Raw genomic sequence first — 23,865 nt, forward strand, 5'->3', positions numbered from 1 at the left:
ACCTCCTCCACAGGGCCCATGTGGCGGCAGAGAGGCTGCGGCTCCGCTGGGGCAGGAGCGGCCGCGGGCGCCCAGCGCTCCCCTCAGCGAGGCGCCTGCCGCCACCTCGGCACCGCCATCACTGCATTAAACCGCCTTGAGAAGTCTCATCTTTGTGTTTCTAGGCTTTTGAATCTGCCTCCAGGACTCCTAAGGCCTCAAGCACCTGTATGTACTTAAGTATAGTCAAACATACTATGAAGTTGTGAATCGGCTGTCTTTTCCAAAACAGAGATTCCGGCTGGATCTAGGTAACACTTTATTTGCCTGTAGAAACTAACCGTTCAGGATAGAAAACAAAGGCAAACAACCCCTGCCAAAAAGCTACAAGCTATTTGAATTCACGATTACCATTAGTAGCAGGAAAGTATCGCATCCCAGGTATGTTTGAGATTTAAATCCCATCAAATCCCAGCTTGCCAGCAACGAGGCTGTTGCTACCGCACTGCCAGGGCTCCATCTGCGAGAGCCAGGCAGCCTGGTAAACACTGCCCTGCTGCAGCAAGGTAGGATGTGGTAGGAAAGGAGTTAAAACAAACAAACTGAAAGGGTTTAAGACAATCAATACAAAAATATTAAACAGTATATGATCCTGGCGATCCAGAATGAGAAACTTGGTAGGAAAAAATGATAAGGGAGATTTAGAAGTGATGGGCAGGAACTGAGCAGCATTTCAATGAAATAAAGCTACAAACGAAGGCCGATACATTAGACAGCTCCATCCCCCAAGGTATTACTACAGAAAAGGAACGTAACTCCCCTCTTAATGGCTCAGGTGAAACCGCATGTGTAAAGCATTCAGGCAGTCCTGGTCTTTCTGTGAACAGGAGCAGCACATCATGACAAGAAAAAAAAGGAAATGAAGAGCTAACTTACATGGGGAAAACAAACATTTAAATATTTTGCTCTGGTAAGGACTGAAGGAGGAGACAGAACTGTTAACGCATCAGGACGCTACAAACCACACAGCTAACACTGCTTTGGATAAGTTAGTAGAAGCTACTGGAAAGCAGTTGTAAATTTAAAAAACAAAACAAAAAAAACATTTAAATAGCATTAACGAGAGAGGCAGGAAAAGATCTGATTTTCCTCCAAAATGCTTTTCTATGGCTGGATATTGGATTAAATTTTAAGACTTGTTTACTACTTCTCCTCCATCCCCATTTTCATTATTCAAGGTCAGCTCTGCATTAAAACCTGGAGGACATTGCACATTGTTTTGACCACTGAAGAATGACACTACCATTTTACAATTGTGCTAATGTATTTAAGGCTATACTCATTTTTTCTAAGGTAAAAATCAACTTAAAGATTTACTTGTTTAAAAAAAAAAAAAAAAAAAGCGGCTTTATGGAATTTTAAAGCTAAAAAAACGTTAAGTAGGGTATTTAAAATCTGGTGAAAAGATAGCCCTTATTCAGGAGAGTGTCTTTCTCCCTCAGAAATTTATACTCCTGTGCTTGCTTTAATTACTTGGAAGGAAGTGTAAACAAAGCAAACTACCTGTCTGCCCTGTGTCCCACTCCGTGGTTTGTACAGGCTGATCCACGCAACACCCCAGCTTCTACCTGTCTGTGCTAGGACAGTGACAGGACCCAGGCAAATCCCATTACAGTTCATGGATCCAGTGGCGATGAGAGCCTTGGCCTGTGTCAAACCAGGCTGCGGGACCGGGACTCCTGACAGACCCCAGCACCCAGAAGTTCACACTTCTGCAATAGCCCTGAAAAAGATCTGTTAGGGCCAGGACTGAACAGCTTCTCTTGTAAAAAAAACAAACAAACAAAAAACCCCAGTAACCAACTGAGCTATCAGACAATTTAAAAAGGTTAGTTTCTATAGCTTGAAGATAAAAGTACATTTATGGCATGAGCCTGAAGAAGTTACATAGCGTACAGAGCAACAGCGTTCCCCCGCGATTAGAGCCCTTCTAGCGCTGCAGATTTTGCTAGTGGGTAGTGAAGGGAGAGCCTCAGCGCAAGGCAGTCCATGCACCAGGCGATCCTAGAGACCAGCGCAGGGAAGGCGGCAGAAACAGCCGGGCAGGAGCAAGGGCAAGCGCAGGGTGCTGCTTGGGCGGCTGCCGCTTCATGCCCTGCGGCCGCAGCAGCCAATTGTAGCGGCACTTCGGAAGGAGAAGCCGGGGTTTCACAAGCTCTGCTTTTGCTGTCTTCGCCATGATATCACGTGCAAGAGGAAAAGAGGTCATACAGCAGGATACCACTGCTTTTCTGCCACCCCCTTTTCTTTGTTTCACAGATCACAGAACGGCTGAAGTGGGAAGACTAGAGATCACCTAGCCTAACCCCTTTGCTCCAGCAGGGACACCTGTATTATAGTACCTTTGCACAGCACACAGCATTTACAACACGTTGCTACTTTTCCTCCAGAAAGACTCTCTGTGTCTTGCTCTGTGTAGAGGCTTTATATTTAGACTTGATTTCCATGACCTCCTGGCTGCAGGAAGAAGGGCATCATGGGCATAGGGAGCACGGGAACGCACATCACTGCTGTCCTGATGCAAGGCATGACACTGACCTGGCGCAGGGCCGCAGGTGATGGGGCACTCCTGAACCTAAGAAACGTTTAGTCAATAACAGCAGCTCACCCTCGCCAAAACGAACATGGGGGTCTTGTGCCAGAGCAGCAAACTTGCTTTTTGCACGGGGACTTGCAAGCGCGAGCTAACAAGATTCAATTCAAATACTTGACTCTTCACTCCGCAAGTTTTCTAACATGACACTTCTTTAGTTTATAGATTCAGTCTTTAAAAATCTCTCCTCCTCACCCCTTTGTTTTCAGTTAACACCAGCACTGAAAGCCTCCCTGTAATGCTTGTAACTCAAATATACCCCAACAAAAGCATCGAGCTGTTTTGCCTCAGAGTTATGAGCATTTCTCGAGGCAAGACTCGGAGGTAGACACCATTTACTGAAACCAAAAGTAAATTGCTACAGCAGCCATTTTTTTTGCCCACTTAGCTTTGGCAGAATGGTTAATATCATTCTTTCTAGGAATTTAAGAAAAATAAAGTTTTGGAACAGTAAGTGCTTTCCCATGGTATATATGTTGACACACATGACGCGCTAGGCACAATGAAGTGTCTGAGGTGGCGTAACACTAATAACTTCTCTCATGCTGTCTCAAAGTTTCATTCTGAAAATTAGTATGAAACAACATTATGGGCTTGTGTTTCTTTCTGGCTCAATTTCAGCAAGATACATTAGTTTAAAAAATAATAAAAGAGAGGTCTTAAGGGTCTTAAGTTTCCATGTCTGGCAGTTAGCAGGGGAAATGCTCGGGAAGGCTCCAAGGCAGGCTGAGCTCTCTTCAGCTTGTGCATCTCCCCAAGAAGAGCTCCTGCGCGCCCGGTGAAGCCTCCCGGCGCGCTCTGCTCTCCCGCTTTGGGCGGCGGGCTGACCCGCGCGCGGGCCACCCGCTACGGCTGGAAACGGCTGCACCTACCGATGCACGAGCAGAAGAAAACCCCTTGCATGCTCTGTGGCACTAATGGAAACAAGTGCTGAAAAACTTACGCTAGTTGCTAAGCAAGAGCAATTCAAATGGACAGAGGGAGAAAATCAGTTGAGTTGTAATTTCTCCCCACACCACACAGTAACCACCACAAAACATCACCTATGAATGTACCTTCTACGCATTTGATTTACACTGTCAAGAATATGAGAAATTGCTTTATTATTTATTGGCTTGCTTTATGGAAGACCAAGGATCCCCTAACAGCTATCTGAGCGGAAAACAGGACTGGAATTGGTAACGGGGGGGGGACTAAATCTTTAGGCACTTTGCGGGCTCTATTTTCAAGTGTGCCATCAACACCGAGGTACTGCGTACGGCCTGGAAACAACCGCAACGCTGCAACAGCAACACGCGCAGGAAACTTTCTGCTTGTACGACACCTGTTAAGTACAATTTAAAACTGGTTAGCCCAGAGCAAAACAAACAAACAAAAATTGCACCTTGTACTGTAGCTACCTGTTGAAAAGCAGCAGCTGCAACAACCACCACAGACTGTCCTTCCCCAAGGCCACTGAGGGGCACAAGGCTCAATGTGCCACCTGAGAAGTCATCACCACCGCAGCCACTCTCCGTTCAGGGGCAAGGAAAGGGTCACAGCCTTAAAATGTCACAGGTTTGACATGTCTCTACAATCATTGCACTATGAAAAGCAAACACATTTGGCAAGGCTGAACTAGCACATTATATATTTTACCTATATAGTAAAAAATACATAATAATCACCTCTGAGATAACTTGTTTAACAATTACTGGTCCAAATAAATACAAACTATTTCAACTCGAATACTCAGGAAACTATTTTTGAGTTAAAACTTCCAACAAGCATCCCCAAAAATAAATGGGAAAACTTTATCCAAATTTAGTAAGTCCAGGTAAAATGGTATTACTAAAAAACTATGAAAAGATCTGAATTAACTTGAGCACTAGAGAAAACATGGAAGCATAAAAGTGATCATTGCTACACAGCATTTTCAAAGATCTTCTCTGTCCCTTCCTTATTTCACTAAATGCATAAGGCTGCACTTGCGATTGACTCTTCCTTTGTTCATCTCAAAACTACAGACCTTTAATTTGATAAGCAGCTTTTTGTTTCTATCAACTCATTTGTAAAAAACACCATCAAGCTTGTGCTCATTAAATATATATATGTATATATAAAAACATACAAAAAGTACAAGATAAATCACATTAAGAAACTTTTACAGTGTAATTGTCCTGATTATTTTATTCTTAAGGGCCAATTTTTCTTTTTTTTTTTTTTGCGCACAGAATCTCAATGTGACTGATGTTCCAGAAATCAGCGTAGTGCCACTGCACAGAATTCACCTTTCTGTACAGTCCATTAAAAAAACAACAAAAAACCAAAAAAACCCAAAACAACACACACCACAGGACAAAACATTCTTCTTAAATCAAATTCTATTTGTGAATTCAGCAAAATAATTTCTATAAAATAAAACAGCAAAATATTTAAATAGTATAGGGTGGGCTGTATCTGTTTTGCAGGGGTATTTGGTTTTTAGACAGGTTCCAAAAAAAAGTTACACACATTCAAGTTACCAATTCTCATTTAAATACAGTATTTACTGGTGCGTTTCTTGAAGTCTTTAAACAAATGTTTATTCTGGAACAGAGATACCTCAGAATTGTATGACTAACCAGTAGTTTCTTTTATAATTAAACCCTGCTTCTAATGGTAAGATTTCCTGTATAATGGATAAAGAGCTAAGACAATTCTTGCTTTCGAGTAGAACTGTGAACGAGCAGAAAACCAGCAAGTTAACTTGGTGCAGTGGCACTCACAAGGACTGTGTGATTTTGTTGACTTCCGCTTCCCTGGGATGCAGTAGAAGGAAAGTGTTAGAAGTTTATCTAATAAGCTCTACCAAAGAAACAAAACAAGCACACCAAATACAGTCTATTATGCTCCAGGCATCCTGGCATAGCAAATTTTTGCATATTTGTTTTTAATCTTTTAAATTCCTATTACTGAAAACTAAGTGTTCTTTATCCCACCCAGAGACAGAACTGTCAAACATCAGATGTGAGGAACATATGTGAAACTGAAAACCACTTGTTTGTCACATTTTCCCTCCCCATTTTATAGTCTAGGTGTAAGAAGAAAAAGTTCTGCGCAAAACAGTTGTCACATTGGGACAACTGCTGTCACGTTCCCTCCCACCCCCGTTGGCTACACTAACTTGGTGTGAAGCCATGCTAAATGTTACAGCATAACTATAGCTTCAAAGTGATTAACCTAATACCAGAATGAAAAAGGCAATGAAAAAAGATCTAGAAACAATGTTACATCACCAATTTTCCACATCAACCAAATAATTAAAAGGTTACCAGCCATTACGTTGCTCATAGTAAAATCGACTCCAGTGGCAAAGAATTAACATGAAACTATTTTTGTGGTTGACATGGATAGGCTTTTTCGTAAAGGAGTTGATCCAACTGCCATGAGGCAGGCAACACTGGTTGCAGAGCGCAGCAGATATATCAAGAAATTATTTTTTTGTTTTTGTAGATCTGTGAGTCTCATCAAGACAAAAAAAAAAGTTTCTTGCTTAAGAATTAACAGTCAAACATTAATATACTATATACACCTTTGCCATTTACACATTAGCATCAGGCCATTTATTACAAAACACTATACACTTTCCACTGCAGGCGGGTTATATATTGACAGCAATTTTCTGCAGATAAGACAGTGAATAGACTCTCCACTCCATGTTGATTAGGAATAGTTTTTCTAGTTTTAAATATTAGCCAGACACAGAGAAAGGTTGGACTGTAAGGCCTGGGTGCACAGTCTTGATGGAGCAAGTTAATTGATTATGTGCATTTCACTAATCTTTTGTCTGAGGCGGGGAAACTTCTTCACTGCCTTCATAATTTTCTTGTGCTCGTTGGCCAGTTCTCTGAGGGTTGTTCATATGATGTGCTGCCGGGCCTGTGTAGGGCTGTCCATGCACGTGGTTATTCTGCAACAGAGCACAGACAGTTTGAAGGAACACCAAACTTGTGGGCTGCTGCCCAACAACTTACTCCACTTTGCCTTTTGCAGTCAGGCTACTGCAAATATCCCTTAAACACCCTAAACCTTGTGCAGTAACAACTGTGTGAACATACAGCACAGCTTCTTCAATCTTGTCAATTACATCCTTCACTTACCTTTTTAATTTCAAAAAAAGGTAAACAAACTTTTAACTCATAAAGATAAAAGCATTAACTAAACAATTTAACCTTTTGAATAACAAACGTTTACATGCAAAGCAAAAGCAGCAAGAAATAGAAAAGGGAGATGAAAACAGAGGCTGCCTATGTGCTGGAAACATTAAATTGTGCACCTATTTTAAACAACAGATTGAACTAGTTGGTTTTTTTCTTTAAAACTTTAGAGAAAAGACACTTGCATTTATGCAACATATTTTAATTTTTAAGAGGGTAAACTTTAAAGTTACAGAACTAAATAAAATCTAGGCCACTCCTTTTCTCTGGATGCTCTGTCCCAAAACAGTACAATTTAAAAACAATCATACATACATCCAGCAAACCACATCATCTTATCTCCTCGGTTGTTCTGCAAAGTTTGACCAATTGTGGAGAAACTAGGAACACGAGGATTGTGCGTGTTAGTGAGAAATGCACCTACTGCAAGAGGAGTGAACATATCGCGAGGGTAACGGTGAGGTTACGGCGTGTGTCTGAATTCCAAGGAGTGGGAAGAGCTGCATGACTTACCAACTGCTCTGCTGAGAACACCAAGTAAGGAAAGCAAGATGAAGGGCATATGGGTTTGGGCAGGAAAGGAAATTAAATTGTCAGATTCAGAATTGCAACAAAGAAAGAAAAGTGGCTACTGAATAGGGAATTTATAAATTTAGTCCATTCATTCAAAAAAAAAAATCTGGTATGATTTCTTTCAGATCTGGCTTTCTACTAAAAGATGTTAACAAAGGAGACATATAAGATTTAAATCTACTTTAGGTTAAATGTATTTGTGATTTGAAGATCTGTGCTCAAAAAACTTTTTTTTTTTTTTTTTTTTTTTTAATATAAGGCATAAAGCAAACACATCCTTATTTTTATGAAAATCTTCCAAAAACTCAAAAATAAATCAGGCCTTGAGATTTTATTCTATCAAACAAGAAAACAACTCACAACATGAAATACTTTTCAACGCATTAAAAAAAAAAAGAAAAAGAAAAAAAAAAAGTGTACTAGCCTGGGATGGCATCTACCTCCATGGATGGTACCTCCATGGATGGTTAATCCTTGATCCGGTAACATTAAAATTCTCAAATTAAAACTCTTTGGTGATTGCCTGGCAAAGGGGAACTGAAACTACATCTCCATACCTTTAAGCGTGGTATTTCATAACAACATGCTTCTGGCTAAATGCTTAGAATTTAAGTTACACTGAATGCTTAAAAAAAAAAAACACCAAACAAAAAATCTCAGACAAAGCAGAAATGCTCAGCTCCTTACCTGTTGATACTGGGAACCAGGTGAATGGGGATACAGCGGGGCGTCTTCTGGGGGAGAAGACTCATGTTCATCTGGAGCATCAGGATCATCTGGTTCCTGAAGTTGGAAAAAACATTAAATTTTCTTAGATAAAATATCTGCTGATTTTTCTGCCTAGAACCAATTCTACCTGGAAATGATATTTGCAGGAACATACAGAAAAAAAATATTTCCCCTATACCATCTTAAAAAAAAAAAAAAAAAAAAAAAAAACAGTAACGACCTACAGCTTGTAGTGGTTTACTTAAGAATTTTCTTCCCGTTGAAATAGAACTGAAATAACAAGTAAACAAAAACCCAGACCTTTTATCCATTCTAGCCCACTTTAACTGTTTAGTTTCAATTCTGTACCAGTAATCCTGTAAGGGACAGATGTCCACAGAAACAGCAGTAAAAGTGGTGGGGAAAAAAGAAAGGTGGTATACATTTCAAGTCAGTGAAGATGCCCTTACATAAATCCATATTTACAAAATACTTACAAAATTGCTACCTCTGCAGTGAATGATTATTCAAAGCAGCATTTACTTTACTTTTTACCATGTGACAAATTAATCCTTTACCTCCTCTGGGCAGAGCTCACAAGCTTTTGCAAGAGTCATTCTAGCACTGTGTGATCTCTCTAGGAAGTAGCCATTTGATGTTTCATTGCTTTGTACTGGTGGAGACCAATTATTATAGGTGTATTGGGGATTGCCAGTGTATGGTCTACGCTCAAGCTCATCTCCAAGCCATTCCACTGCCCAGGTCCATTTTCTCTTCAAATCGCCATTGCTCTGCAGATGGAAAATTAACATGTCAATTATTTTCTTTATTGTTAAAAATACAAAGATTTTCTACTTTCTCTACATCAGCTCTCCTCAAACAGACCACCACACCTGTGTATCCTGCGTTTAAAATGCTTGTTTAAAGCGCTCTCTTACTTTCACTCAGATATCCTTTTTACTCGAGGAAAACTTGAGATGCAAAAGGAAGTCTGCGTGGATTTACTCCAACACCAGTTTGCAATTGTGTGTCACCATCGCAAACGGTCTCAATGCCACATAACGACCTTCTGGTATAGAAAGGTCCAGATGAGTTTCACTTGGAAGTGGCAATTCATCAAGTCAGTGAAAAACTGAGTAATGTTTTCTACATGAAACTGAAAAAAAAAGGAAAAAGAAAAAGGAAAAAAAAAAAAAAAAAGACAGAAAGAGCCAGAGTGCAAAGTATCACCTGAAGGATCTGGTAGGCTACAGGACAGTTGCTGAAGAGAGCCACCATGCACTTGATACACTGGTAAGCTCTTTTCTGATAATGGTTCTTGGAGCGCTGAATGGTGTCAAAGAGCCCATCCCTGTCATCCGGGATTCCCTTAAGTGCATTGTGAATCCTGCAAACAAGAATTTAAAGAATTAGAATTTTAGTCTTTACATTAAGGCTTCAGAGATACTCTAGTTAGAAATGGGATGACCCATATAGCAAATATTCTGTTTTCAAAAACATATTTTTATCAGAAATACTAATGTTTATCAGAAATACTTGACAGAACGCAGGCACAATTTATAATTTTAGCATAACACTTGGTAATATTTAAGCCAGTCAGTTTTTCAAGCCTCCTGAATGAGATACAGTTAATCCTACTCACAGAAATCAACCTTAACTGCCCATTTTTTCCATTTCCGATCAGCTGCATTTACAGAATTGACTTTGTAACACAGCAAAATCCCTATGGGGAGAGGAACTGATGACGATCCTCAACTTCCCGCATGATTTCATAAATCATCAAACTTTTGGCTTTGAAAAAAAACATCAGAGAAGTTGCCAAGGAACCTACATTGATGGCATCCCAGCAAACTGCAGAAGTAGGAAAAGTAAACACCCTTTTCCCTCAAGTCTCTGCCAACAATCAACAAACAGTCTCCAGGTAGCTGAAAACCCAGGCTCCGTCTGGAAGCGACGACGAGCTTGGCTTCAATGGATTTAATCTAATGGTACTTGCAAGACTGCTGTTCCCCAACTTGTATTTGCACTGGCTGAGAAAAAAAAATTCTGAGAGGGGTTGGTGCCAAAGAAGAGCTGTGGTTACTAGCCGCAGGACCAAGGGAGCGCTGAAAGATGCGCACTGTTCGGGACCACACGATCCTGCTTTTCTGCAGGACAACGCGCTCAGGAAGGAGCTCTGCTCACTACGGGCAGTCACTAATGGGTTTTGTGAAAGAAAAGGGCACCAACACTCATCACAGCAAAACTCAGAGCAGGACAGAAACACTGCTCCAAGGCACTGCCAAAAGCAGCAGCAGCAAGGAATCGGAGGACAAATGCAGTCGACTCCTTTATACCTCTCTGCTGAGGGCAACGCAGATCCAGTGAAAAAGCCATTCCAAAATGCTCAGCTCCCTCCCCGCTCCCCCAGCCCCTTCTCCCCAACATTTTTTCCTGTTTGAAAAGCAGTATCCTAAACACAGACACTTCTATGATCTCTAACCTGCATTTGCAATACAAACTAATGTTTTATTTTATTTCAGAAATCATCAGTTATGTGCATTCCCCAGTGCTCTGTAGACTTAAGATCTAGTCTAGATGTAGACTTAATTTAAGACTTAAGATGTAGACTTAATCTAAGCTGTCACACCTAGAAAGAAAACAAAGTAGTCCCTTCAAATTCAGTCCTCAAGTTTTGGAATGTGAAAAACACCATCTTTGAGACTAAGGTCTGGACAACTGATGAAATTGCAGGAGTACAGTCTACTACCTACAGGGAGCATTCATGATTTCTCTCCTTATTGCTGCACTCCGTTTTCACTTAGTAAGATGAAACAAAGGTATTTTGAAATATTTCCAAGTAGCAGGCCTACATTTATTTTGTGATACCTCATCTATTTCTATACAAACTTTCTGAGGAAATGACTAAGATTTCTCTCAAATATTCAATATTTGCAACAACTGTTTTATTTTTAATGTCATCTTTCAAAATCCTTTTACTCCAGACATATGAAAATTAAGTTTGAAGCTTGAGATTTATTTTAAAGGTAAAATTACATAGAAGTGTCACATAACGAATATTTATTTCTATGAAACATGCAATGCTATGCTCCCAACTTCATAATTCATCCCTCTCTCTTGACATCACTCTTATGACTGTTCATGCTAGTAAAACCAGGCTATTATTGGACCTTCTTAGTGAGATGTATATGGGATTCAATTCGAGCAATTTACAGTAAATTGCAGTAAGTTTAGCTTAACTGACACATGTGTGAAAACTTTTATTGTATGTAAAAAAAAAAAAAAACACATGTGTTTACAAGGACTGAGTAGTAATTTCTCAATAGTAAAGGAAGGCAGAGCTATGAAACTGTAGACCTAAGTTGCCACAAAAACTAAGATGAAATGTGGTAAAATGTTTTTCCTCTGCAATTTTGCTAAAAAAAATAGATTTAAAGCAATACTCTTGAAAAAGATTAGCAACAGAATCACTGTGAAAACCAAGTGTACAGACAGAGCAATCTTAACTTATAAAAAGTCAAGCAAATACTAACCTGTGAGTTTGCCAAGAGTCCTCAATTAGTAAGATTTGCAGGAGCAGATCCAAATAAGGTCGAAGCTCATATGTATATGAATATGCAACCTTAAATAGCAAAAATGCAGAGAATTCAAGAATGTATTTCTTTAAGGTGTACAGATTACACAGTGCAATAGAAACATTTAGTTGATTGATGTGAAGCTTGCTGTTTCAGGACAGAGAATTTAAGTGAAACTTCCAGATACCACAAACTTTTATTACACCAAAAACACACAGCTTCGACCCTGCCAACTTTTATGAAATTGGGCTTTGTAACAGACAAAATATTTTCCCACAAGTTTCTAATAGAATTGGTCTGAAAACGTTGAAATCAGATCCTAGAGAAGCAATCTCGAAAAGTACCTTCAGAAAAACAAAATTATGAAAGAGCATTTTCCACTGACATTGCTACTTATAGACAGCAAGTCTAAAGATTGTCTAAGTGAAACAACAGTAAAATAATTTTTATTTTGACTCTTTCAAATGCTACAAAACAAAACACCACCACCAACAGAAAGAACCCAAAGCCAACAACACAACAATGTGATCTTTATATGGGGTGGGGGGAATCCCAAACCCACAAGAGAGTTATAATGAGCCACCCAGAATTAAAAACCCTTTTATTTCAAGTGGCAAAGTATGGCTAACCTCATGCAGAGTACAAAGGAAAAACAAGAAAGTACAAAACGTGATTCTTTCTTGAGCCTAAAGCCAGGTATGTTTTGCGGAAGAGAACCTTATAAATGTATTCAAACTAAATGCAAGGGAAATCTTAGGAAATGATTCTAAATTGTGTGCAATGCAAGGAGCTTTTATGGACAGTGACAGAAATGTTGCAGGTAATGTCCTGGCAACATACAAAAAGGCCAACCTCGCCTACCTTGTTCCATCCTTAACATGGCCTTCTTAACTCACAAATGTTCAACTGTTTTCCTAAACTCATAAAAGGGCTTCTCACAATAGTTGGGTATGAATGCTTAGACCCAACAGTGAAAAGCCTAACAGACAACAACACTTTAAGATTCAAATACATGCTCAACATTTAATATGACGAGATTTCTATACGTAAGTATAGAAACTTGAAACATACACATTTAAACCCACATCATCATCTTTATTTTTACCTGCCAGAGAAGTTCACTGAGGACAGTGGAAGAGAACTGAGGATTCTCCCAACAGCAGAAACGAAGTAGCTTGATAGTCTCTTCTGAGTTGCTACAATCTTCAATAATCTTCTTCACATAACTAGTTCGCACAAACAAGATGTCTGCTACGTTCTGCTGCAGTGCCATTATAGGTTGAGATAAATTAGGATCACCATAAGGGTTGGCAAGTGGGGGATTACCTAGAACAAGCAATTATTACTGATGAAAAGGTACTTAAATACTTTCAGTGTAGAGACAAAATGTAAGTAAGTTGCTGTAACTCATCAATAAAATCAAACAGAAGAAAACTTGTAACAGAAAATCTGCTTTGCAAAATATTACGGTACGAAATAACTGAATCTTCTGGCTGCAAAGTTTGATACTTCCCACCCGAGTGAGCTACTTCTCAGCTAAGACAGTGAGTGCAATGACAACCAAAGCAGAATCGCTGTAGATTTGTACATATTCAAGAAGAGTTACTGAGAGTTTTCTCGGTAAAATCCTTTTACCTCTGAAATTTATGTGCTTCCCTCTGTGTGTAATACAGTCAAAATCTATTATATTTCAGGACACAGAGTCTATTTAACTTCACTAGGTCATGGGAAAGGATTATCTATGGTAGAACAGTCCAGTCCATCTCTGGAGCATATATAAAAAATTTCTCTTGAAAGAATCAAGATGGACAAATCTTTTTGTAGGCTTCATTTTGTGTAAGGAAAGACTGTTGTTTTGCTCCTGATGTTTCTTGATTGAGTGGTGTCGTGTCATTGCCCAAAGATGCACAGAATTTCAAGAGAGAACTTTTTAGATTAACATGTTGAAGCAAAAGAAATGACTCTGTATACACGAATCATAGTTAACTGTCATACACTAATCATATAAAGTATGCTTTCTTGTAAAGCATTATGAACATAGCAAACATGCAATCCATTTTCACAGGTAGCTTATCTTCTCAGTATGAGCCCCAAATCATACACAAAAAGCAAAGCCAAACCAAAACTGCCATAGGGTTCTGAAACTTATTACAGCAGAGTAGAATTTTCAGTTTATTAACCTCACTATTGTACACTCTAGCCTATTGGCTTACAGCCTGATGAGTTTGCTATTAAATAGCATCCCTACAAACTCTTAACTGGGTTTTCCAAAATATGCTTAATATAGAACATATACAGGGAATACTCCCTGTATACTCAGAGCATCTCAAAAATAACCGCATATCCTATTCAATTTATCCTGTCAGGATACAGATTTATACTGTAGTCTACTAATACCTTGCTGGTTCTTTTATACATAGAGTTTCTGGTTTCTGTTGTCTTTTCCACTGCAGCTGAGCACTGAGTGGACGCTTTCAGGAGATATCCACAGCAAGATCTCCTTACTGATAATTTATATTAGCTACTTCAGAGCTTGTTATAGTTTCCTGATAACAGGAAAAATGTATGTTATTTTATTGCCTATTCAGTATTAAAAAGATCTCTGTGCAACTCTCTGCAATCAACTTAAACTATACAAAAAATCAACTTAATATTGTGTGTCAATCATTTTCCTACATCACTTAAGAACATGTCAAGAGCCAGAATGTATACCTATCCTCTGCTTTTTTTAGTATGTGAATATATCAAACCAGATTTGCCTGTAACAAGGCAATCAAGAAATTTGTCTTTAAATAAGAAGATTTTCAACATAAAATGGAAAAGATCATGTTTCCAGCTAATGCAGTTTATGCTTAGTAACAATATAAGCACACACAACATTGATATATTCATCTAAGAAGAACTGAAAATTCACTATACCATTGATAGAAGACTGCATGCGTGATGACACATTGCAACAACGGATCAGTTGGGACACAACAGTGTACAACTTTCCCAGCTCAGCATACTGGTATTTAATCGGAGGACCTGGACCTTCGTCCAGAGCCACAAGCATAAATGTTGCAGGAACATTCAGTTTCAGAAGCTGTGTCTTCTCTGCTACACCTTTACAGAGAAAGGGAAAACAAAACAAGCAAACTTATTTCTAGTACTGACAACATTTTCTTTTTTGAAAACCACTAGTGTTTACATGACTGATAACTTAGTAGTTACTAGTTTTTATTATAGACTTCATTTTGGGGGGTGAGAAATAGAACAGTAAAATAAGGAAATTGTGTTCAGATCCAAAAAAAAAAGAACAGTCGCAAGAAGAGTTGTAAATGATCAAAAATTTTAGTACTGCTTGTGAGTATTAAGTAACTATTTTTTGACTTAATACCTAAGTCTCAGAGAAGCCTTTTGGACAAAGGATTAATATTTTTAAGATGCTTTTATTGTGAAGCCAAAGACAGTATGAACATCCTCCACAAGGTAAGAATCCAAGACTTATCCAACTGTGCCAGATTATACAACCCATTTACACGTGTGACCAAAACAGTTTTCTAAAAGAACCCCTACTCCCAATCCCACTGCAAAACTACCTTACACCTACTACACAAATATGTACCAGTACACCATATATGTTATCCTTTTGACTGCATATTTTCTTCCTCAATTTGTTTAAAACGTATCCTGACTTTTTGTTCATTTACAAAGCTTTTTCTTATTCTGAAATACAACTAGACCTTGGAGTGTTGCAGGAAGAAGTGCTGTGACTTTTCCTGAATGAGTAGTCCACATCCGCACAGAAGCCTTCAGTTAACAGCAGTAAGACAAGGGCAATTAGCTGCCTTAAATTGCTATTTCATATTTATCTTGAATAAATTTACGATAGATTGTGAGATCAGTCCGAGAAGTGAAATTAGTTTATGCAGATGTGGTTTTCTGTCCGAGTTCTGACCATTATGGAAAACTAGTAAAGAAGGAAAGAAACTAAAGCAGAAGAATTACACCTTTCTTCTGTATAACATAAAATCCACTCTTGGAGTCATAATGGGACAATGCCTGACAAAGAACAGTTTAATAGAGAAAGTATAGGAAAACCACAGTACAAAATAGGAGAAATTAAAATAACACAATTAAGTTTTTTTCAGATTATCTTTGGTGATGACAGACTCACTTTTCAGACAGTCTTTCAGGATTTTTGTAAGATGACTCTGATTTTCATTAGCATCTGGTAGAATATGCCACTTAAAGACAGGCATGTAGTGACAAAGTTTTTCTATCAATTTTTCTATCAAATGCATTAATTTTCTAAAAGTATATTGTTACTTGTTATCCTTTCAGTAGAAGCCTGTACTCCAGCTTGTGCTGAAGCCAAATAAAATAAAATAAATAATTTCCCACAGGTTAACAAAGGAAGCCTAAGTTTCAGTGTATGCACTGCTGCATACACTGTGCACTACCCTTATGTTATGCTGTGTACTATCCTTAAAAATCATCTTGTTTTAAAGGAATGACAGTGGGAAAATAATTTCTTCAAAGAAATTAGGTAGTTAGTGGTATTCAGTAAAAACAAGGAGCACTTATTTATCAAAAATGAGATATGTAATCAAATTCCTTTAGTGTGCAAAGATAATGTGAAGGCTTGCCAGAACTGTAGGTGCAGTATCCCCTTCAGTATTCCTATGTCCTTAAGCAACCTAACTGGGATTGCGGCACTTGCTTAACATGTAATTAGGCCACAGCACAATCCAATGGAAACTCACACTCACATCATTGCTGCACAAGGTGACAAGGAAGAGCATATGGGCACCTGGTGGAATCTCTGAGAGATGTGGTGCATCTAGTTTCATCTTACTTGATATAAAAGAATGAAAGTGACTCTTGAATTAGAATAAAAGGGAGAGTTCCTTAGACTGCTGCTATGACAGCATTTTGTCACTCAGGCTATCAGGTGAGAAAGCAATAGCCATGAACAGAAGACCCTCACAACTAGGAAAGATGCTGGTGCAGAGCTCTGTGATGAACCTGTGGCTCCCCTCAGCAAGCTGAGGGTGCAAAAGTATCATTTATTCTTCTCTTTCACATCTTAGGGCTCGCAATTGCTCTTCCTGAGGGCAAGAACATGAAGCAGCAATCTACCTACCTACCTGAGAAGTGGTTCATCAGCAACTGATTCTCAGTGTATTGGTAAGAGAAGGCATGATTCAGCGCTTCAACTGAATGGGAATAAGGCTGATCTCAGTATAACAGCAGAATGATCTTTGAAATAACTCCTGAAGATGTTACTGTCCATTTATCACATTTATCATATCCTTTTTAGGATACAAATATTCTAAGCAAAGAATCTACAACCCAGAATTCAAGATAAGCCCAGCTATCCTCTTAAATCTAAATTCTTTACTGATTTCATAATGCTGGCTACACCTAAGACACATACCAAAAACTAGTGATGCTGGAAGGACCACAGCCAAACTTCATCTCACCACAACAACAGTGATAATCACATCATCTCAGCTATGAATGAACCTTGCATTCCAAGATGCTCAGAATAAAACAAAATATTCATGTGCAACCATACTCAATCTCTAATCTAATCTTTCATCAGAAAACTTACAATCCTAGCCTTTAGGAAAAGCTTTGTTGTTTCAAGCCTGGGAGAACCTTGCCTAAGCTTTTCCTTATTGCAAAAACATTGGCTTTTCTGGCTTCTGTTTATCTTGGAGGAACTACAATCAGAGAACTCCACTATCAGTTTATCGGGAATTCCTGCATAAGAAGTCTCCAATGAGAGCACTCTGGTGAGCAGCATTGTCTAACAGCATATACAGATTGAGTTGAGACTTCTAAGGGGCCTTTTTTCTCAGCTTCCCAGTGAGGCTTTGCTGGAAAGACAGAGTCAAGTGTGTTGTGTTCATAGCTGCACACCGAAGGAACCACCATGGACACGGGACAACCACAACAAAGCGTTGGCCGCTTCTACTGATGCTTCCACGAAGAGAACGTGGCACCCTGCTCAACTTGGTTTGAAAAGAGCTAAAAGTTCATAACAAAACATGCTTTCTCTTGCTGTTTTTTTCCACCCACACATACTCCCAGGGTTTCCCATTGCTACAAACTGAAGTCTTCAAGGATATCCAGAACACAAAAGGCCAAAACACCAAAGTGGAAGAACACAGATTCTCTAGAGAGCATTTATACTGCAGATAATGATGAGCACTAGCCTGAAGCTGATAAAGTGGATTCTCCTGCCACACTCTGGATAATTGAAAAATTATCGAAAGCCCATTTATGAGAGCACCAAGAGCAAGGGCGGGCAGTGTGCTCACCTAGGTTGGCATACATCACAAACAGGTTGAAATACTGCTGCAAATGGCGCCCGTGCTCAGACACTTCTCTTCGCAGAAGATTCAGTACGGCTCGCAGCAAGTGATCGCTTAAACTCAAGTTATCATATGCCTTTTAAAAAAAGAGTAAAAAATTAATATTAAGAGTACATCCCATAAAATATTTATTTAGCTTACACTTTCTACCATGGTAGAAAACAGAACGGTTATAGCTATGAGCTGCTGCCAGACAGAAGGGCCTCACACAGGCTCCAAAACTAGAGCAGCTGGTTAGACTTCTGTATGTTACACAATACAAAGCTCTACCATCTGCATTAAGTTAATACCCTAGTACGAAGTGTAAGTTAATACACTCTTAAAAGACAACCAAATCATATTTACCTAGCTATCTCAAAATACCTCACAAAACACTGCTGAAGCATGTGTAGCTTTAATATATCACAAATTTCTTGGCTGGGTACAGTAATTAAAATATTCTGAAGAGATAAATGGAAGAACACAAATGGAAGATGACAAGTGTCTCTCAGTAGACACTAAGAACCTTAAAAAATACGACTGAGCAAAGGGTCATATAGCTTTATCTTTTAAATTTTACTGCAGTGCAGAAAAAGTAGGTATGATTCTGACAATTACTGTATTAGGAATCTGTTTTTTTGTTCTGGCATTTCTAGATGTATAAAATTAGGCAGTGCATCTCCCTCTTCTATGCACAGTTTTGATTTTTTATGATTTCAGTGTCGTAGGATACACGCAGAAGAAAATTTAGGTAATTCCTTTCTTTTCCAATAAATAAAAATCTATTAAAGCAAAAAAAAAAAAAAAAAAAAAAAAAAAACACCTTAATTCTCCTAAGCAAACAAGTTAAAAGTTCTAAGTCACTGCTTTATTTTGTCTGTGTTTCACACTGGCAACTAAACCATACTAAATTCAAAGTTCATTCTACTAATTCTTGTCAGAGATTTACCCCTGAGGTAAAATAATTACAGGGATGATATATCTCACACAAACTAATAGATTTTCTAAGTTTGCAATGCAAAATAGACTGTAGAGCTCCCTTGCTAACACTGTGTTGCAACTGCTCCACAAATAACCCTATGTAATATATATAAGTAAGGAATTTTGAAAGTTTTTCAGTTAGAAAATTAAATACCTGACTGGAAGGTCCAGGAGAGGCAAAAGGTGAAGGACATGGTCCATCTTGCAATGAAAAATGTGCAATAAATACTATAAGTTTTGCAAATGCACCCCTCACTTCAGCACTAGGGCATTCCAGAAGATACTCAGAGAAGCGGTTTGAAACATTAAAGAGGACGTTGTGTGCAAACCAAAAGCGGACATTCTTGCTGTGACGAAGCAGAATGCACAGCGCATCATACCTGAAACAGAAGGGGACACAACTAAGATGACAGCCACACAGGCACTAATGTTTGGCAAATGTATTTGCCTGCAAAATTCAAAGAAAACAACATCTTACAAGGTGATCCACAAACATTTTCACTTACAAAATGCTTGCAATCAAATAAATAGTGGGCTCTTAAAATCACTTATAAATGATACACCAACTGAAAAAATCAAATACGAACTACAGTGCTTCATTTCTATCACCCCTTAGAACAATTGATGTATTACATCCTCTAACCTCCAAACTACTAAAGAGTCCCCCAGGGGCTTGACATGTTTCACAAAAACATACATACATAGACAAGTGCTTTATAATTGACTTTAAATTGTTTTTTAATGCAGCAAACCACAAACAACTATTTGGAATTACATTCAGAATACATAACCTATAGGTTTTGCTCTGTCACACTAGGTTCTATTCCTTTATTCTTTTTTAAAGGAAAAAAAAAAACCCCATAGATTTAAGCTCTTTTTGAGAGAGAATTTAAGACATTTGGATTTGAGAATGTTAGTAATACTGGAAGAAGCCAAGCTCAGCAGCTCATTTTAATGCTCAGTATATTTTTGTTCAGGATTCCTCCCTTTTCCATGTGCATTTTCACAATATATGGGGGAGTGGCAACACACCAAAATATCTTTTATTGCTGTATTTATAGAACTGGAAACTTTAAAAAGAAATCAAACTTTAAAAACTGTTGTTAAAAGACAATATACCAATCACTTGCAGGCCCACGGACTATTTTCTTTGTATGAAATCCTGTGGTGAAGAGAAATCTAGCAGCAAGCTGAATGCTAATCATAGTTATTTCTTCTGCTTCAGGCAACAGATGATCTTGTCCTAAAGAAAAATCAAAATACTCAAATGTAGACAAAGCACAAACATTTGCTTTTAATAGTTCAACTGATTCCAGATTAGTATTTTTGTCTGACAGATTGTGTTAAAAATCTAACACAAAACTTGGTCAAGGCAGCCTTTAGCTTAACTTATTACTATATTAAAGCTTGCATTCTCCAGTGATAAAATACAAGTAACTGATGGTTAGTGCATACCTGATTTTAAGACACCTTTCAGCATCTCAATTCTGAAAACTCCTATAGTAGAAGAGTCCACCATTTAAATACGATTACCATGATTTAGTGCATAAGCTGAACAAAATTTGAAATAATAGTTTATCAAAATATTTTCTGCCAAGTATTCTGGCATGTATCATTAATGAACAGCCCAACAACAGATGTCTAGCTGCAGGAATCCAGAAAGACTAGAGTATTCAAAGCAGAATGTACATCATCTTTTCTGGCTAGGACACAAATTCTAGACAACACAAACAAAACTTTTGTTGGAAGAAATTAAGGGAAAATTACTGCAACCATGTACTAACCTGGAGGAGGATTTAAGTAGACACTATTACAAGTAAGCAACTTCTTTATGAACTGGAAATATTCTAGACTGTACTGCATACGATTATGCATGAACTGCACGTTCTGCTTGCGCACGCTTCGCTCAATGGCTGATGGCATTTTAATCTGATAGGGTTTAGTGGTGATAGCAAGTTCTGAAATATATTTTATTAGTTCATTGTCTTTGTCTATTGTGTCCATACGTTCATAAAAAAGAATGTAAGCATTCCACCACCTCTTCTGACGCCTGTAGGACATACGCTTCATCATATGATCAAACACTTCTCCCATGTATTCTCCACCAAAACACTGATTTTTCATTTCTTCATCATCATCCATTTTACACTCTGTTACATCTCCATCATCGAATTTATACCACCGATTTTTCTCACCATCTCCACCATTCCTCTGTATAATATAAGAGTAATAATGTCCACCGCTGGCTTGACCACTGTGCACAAGTACACCAACAAGCCGGTATTTTGTGCTCCCACAGTGTTCATTTTCTGACTGTTCATTTTGTATTATCTGGTTTTCGGGATTTACATCATCTCCTTCCAATTTAGCTACACCTGCCACTGTATAAGGCTCCATGTCCAGCTCTCGTGGAAATTCAAAGTAATCATTGAACTTGATTGCACATTCCCGTTCCCAGTCATAGTCGAATCGTTTCAACTGGATTGCAAGAACTGGAGGCAACTTCTTAATCAACAAGCGTTTCACTGTATCAACCTAAAATAAATCAATAAATAAGACATTTTAACAGTTATCACTTCTTAAATCTCCATACCACTCCTAACACCAAATTCAACATTTAAAGGATAGCTGAACATGAATTAAAACTGAACTTATTAGTAGAGCTGTAACAATACAGCTGTATACAAGTTTAATATACATGGAAACATTACCTTTTTGTTGCATTTTTCACAATGATATGCATTTGCACCTTCCAACAAGTCTCCTTTGACATACTGTTCCAAGGAATCAAGAAGGTTTTGGTGATTCCTTATATCTACGTTCAGAGTTGTGAAGGATTCCTCGCATTCGTACCTACAAACGCACAGATATAAGAAAAAGATGGAAGTGTGTTTAAAGTATGGTTTTATGAGTGATATACAGCACCCTACTGTACAATTTTTGTTTAGGATTTGATATCAGCTTACGTTAAAGAGATGTAAGCAATAAAAAGGAAAGTATTCAATAAAGTTGAGTACTTCAATTATTCTTTTGCCTACCTGACCTGATTAAAATGTTATGCTCCCAAGAAAAGGGCAGGAAACTGCTATTGCACCCGCCAGAGATGGAATCTCACCTCAGAGTCACCACAAATGAAGCATTAACAGCAAATGCAAAGCAAAAGCCAACAAAACCCCACAAAGTGTTTAGTAACAAAGATCATACTACTTAATTTAGACTTACAGTTGTTTTTTTTAAACTTCAGCAAAAAATAAATTGCTCAAGTTTTGCAGATATAAAAAGTGTTGGCACACTTCAGTCTTTCAAATGTAAGAGTATAGACACAATAAGGAATTTGCCATTAACCATCCAGCTTGCACATCCACCTAGCAATATTCACAAGCTTTGAAGAACCAAGTATCATTTAACACACAGACCGTTATTTCCTCATGTGACATTAACCTCACAACAAATACCGAAATTGAAAGCCAAGGCTTCCAGGCAAGTAGAAAATACAGATACGTTTCTTTATGAAATCTCCACTAAATTGAATGATACAGCTAGTAGACTACACATTATTCTTCAAGTGAAGGCAAGCTGTTCTTGTGTAATTTTTTCATGATTTTGTCAAAACAAGCAAACATCGTAAATCATCCAAATCATCCATCCTTAGTTGCTCTCATGAAACAAGCAGAGATGAAGCTGAACTACGCATGTCAAAAAAAACCTTTCACACTTAAGAAAAACTGTGCGCAGATTAAGCTCAAGTAATAAGAGCATTCACCATGATTCCTACCATGCTGCAGAAGTATCAGAGAATTATAAATTAGATGCAGCATTCACATCATCACTTAGAAAAATTTAGCACTGAGGGCTTTCAGAAGAGCTACATACTTTACTTCCTCTCTGAGGCGGATCACTAAACTATGCTTAATCTTAAAATTGGCTATTACAGTTCAGTAATAAACTCTATAGTAATTGCTTTAAACGTTTTTGGTTAGAGCAAGTTACATAGCTATATTATCCTAAATTGATACATGGTCAGAAAAAGTGCTCTTTTCTCTGTTATTTTTTATAAGAATTGCTCAATCCTTATTCTATTATGTCTGATTTTCCCAACTCAAAGACAATAAACCTAAGATGCGAGTTACAAGGAGAAGCTGTTTTCCAATAGCTATGTTTTAAGCCTGTAGAACCTTCAAATCCATAGGGTCTTCTAATGACTATGTGTTCTAAAAACTATGTCCTGAATTCTCCTTTTGTTATTGTGGTCTTCATATGATTAAATTACACTGCCAGCACTCTGTATTTTCCCATCTGCACGAGTGGTGGATTTTTTCACGAAGATCATAGAAATTACGTGCAAATGTTCTCTGAAAAGATGGAAAATCCCTTCTGAATCTTTTTGCATTTTGCTTTAAACTATCTGTGGTAGTCCGACAGACTCTTGGCCCTCCTAAGTCAGTAAAGAAGCACAGGCAGCAAAATACTCTATTACAATAGTCTCATTTTTCTTGATGGCTGATCTTTACTGCCAGAAATTAGACTAATAAACACAAATATCGTATTACAGCTAAAGAAAACACTTCAAAGCAGATTTCAAGAAAGCTTTTATATTTATATTTTCTATGTGAAAAACCTAGATAGCTGTCTTTATAAGTACTTATGATCAGCTTCAACTTTCTATGTTGATATGGCCTTCAAACAACTCGTGCAATGAATCAGCAATACATGGAGAGTTACCATCTTTGACAAAAACTTTTTTTTTTAAAGAGTGAAAAAAGACTATAAATAAATTAGAACAGTCTATTCAAACACAGCCCTATAGGTTGGTTTCTCTGATATGCAATCAAGTGCACAAAGGGTTTTATGTAAGAGTGAATAAATGGATATTT

General features: G+C 38.0%; 1 protein-coding gene across 2 annotated transcripts in view; it reads right to left on the reverse strand.

Moving 5' to 3' along the window:
• Positions 1-4,977: 4,977 nt before the first annotated feature.
• Positions 4,978-23,865, reverse strand: part of USP9X (ubiquitin specific peptidase 9 X-linked) — a 97,822-nt gene continuing 78,934 nt past the window's right edge. For both annotated transcript variants that reach the window (XM_088530668.1, XM_088530667.1), the window contains exons 34-45: positions 21,703-21,844; positions 20,776-21,526; positions 20,111-20,234; positions 19,146-19,371; positions 17,978-18,107; positions 14,586-14,771; positions 12,772-12,992; positions 11,625-11,713; positions 9,322-9,478; positions 8,670-8,882; positions 8,071-8,166; positions 4,978-6,563 (exon numbers count right to left, since the gene is read on the reverse strand). In XM_088530668.1, coding sequence (XP_088386794.1) covers positions 6,429-6,563; positions 8,071-8,166; positions 8,670-8,882; positions 9,322-9,478; positions 11,625-11,713; positions 12,772-12,992; positions 14,586-14,771; positions 17,978-18,107; positions 19,146-19,371; positions 20,111-20,234; positions 20,776-21,526; positions 21,703-21,844 — 2,470 coding nt within the window. In that variant the 3' untranslated portion in view covers positions 4,978-6,428. The remainder of the gene's footprint in view (positions 6,564-8,070; positions 8,167-8,669; positions 8,883-9,321; positions 9,479-11,624; positions 11,714-12,771; positions 12,993-14,585; positions 14,772-17,977; positions 18,108-19,145; positions 19,372-20,110; positions 20,235-20,775; positions 21,527-21,702; positions 21,845-23,865) is intronic.

The sequence above is a fragment of the Tinamus guttatus genome, unplaced genomic scaffold, assembly GCF_059628265.1.
Source record: "Tinamus guttatus ecotype Peru unplaced genomic scaffold, ASM5962826v1 Tinamus_guttatus_pri_ptg000384l, whole genome shotgun sequence".
NCBI classification, from domain to species: Eukaryota; Metazoa; Chordata; class Aves; order Tinamiformes; family Tinamidae; genus Tinamus; species Tinamus guttatus.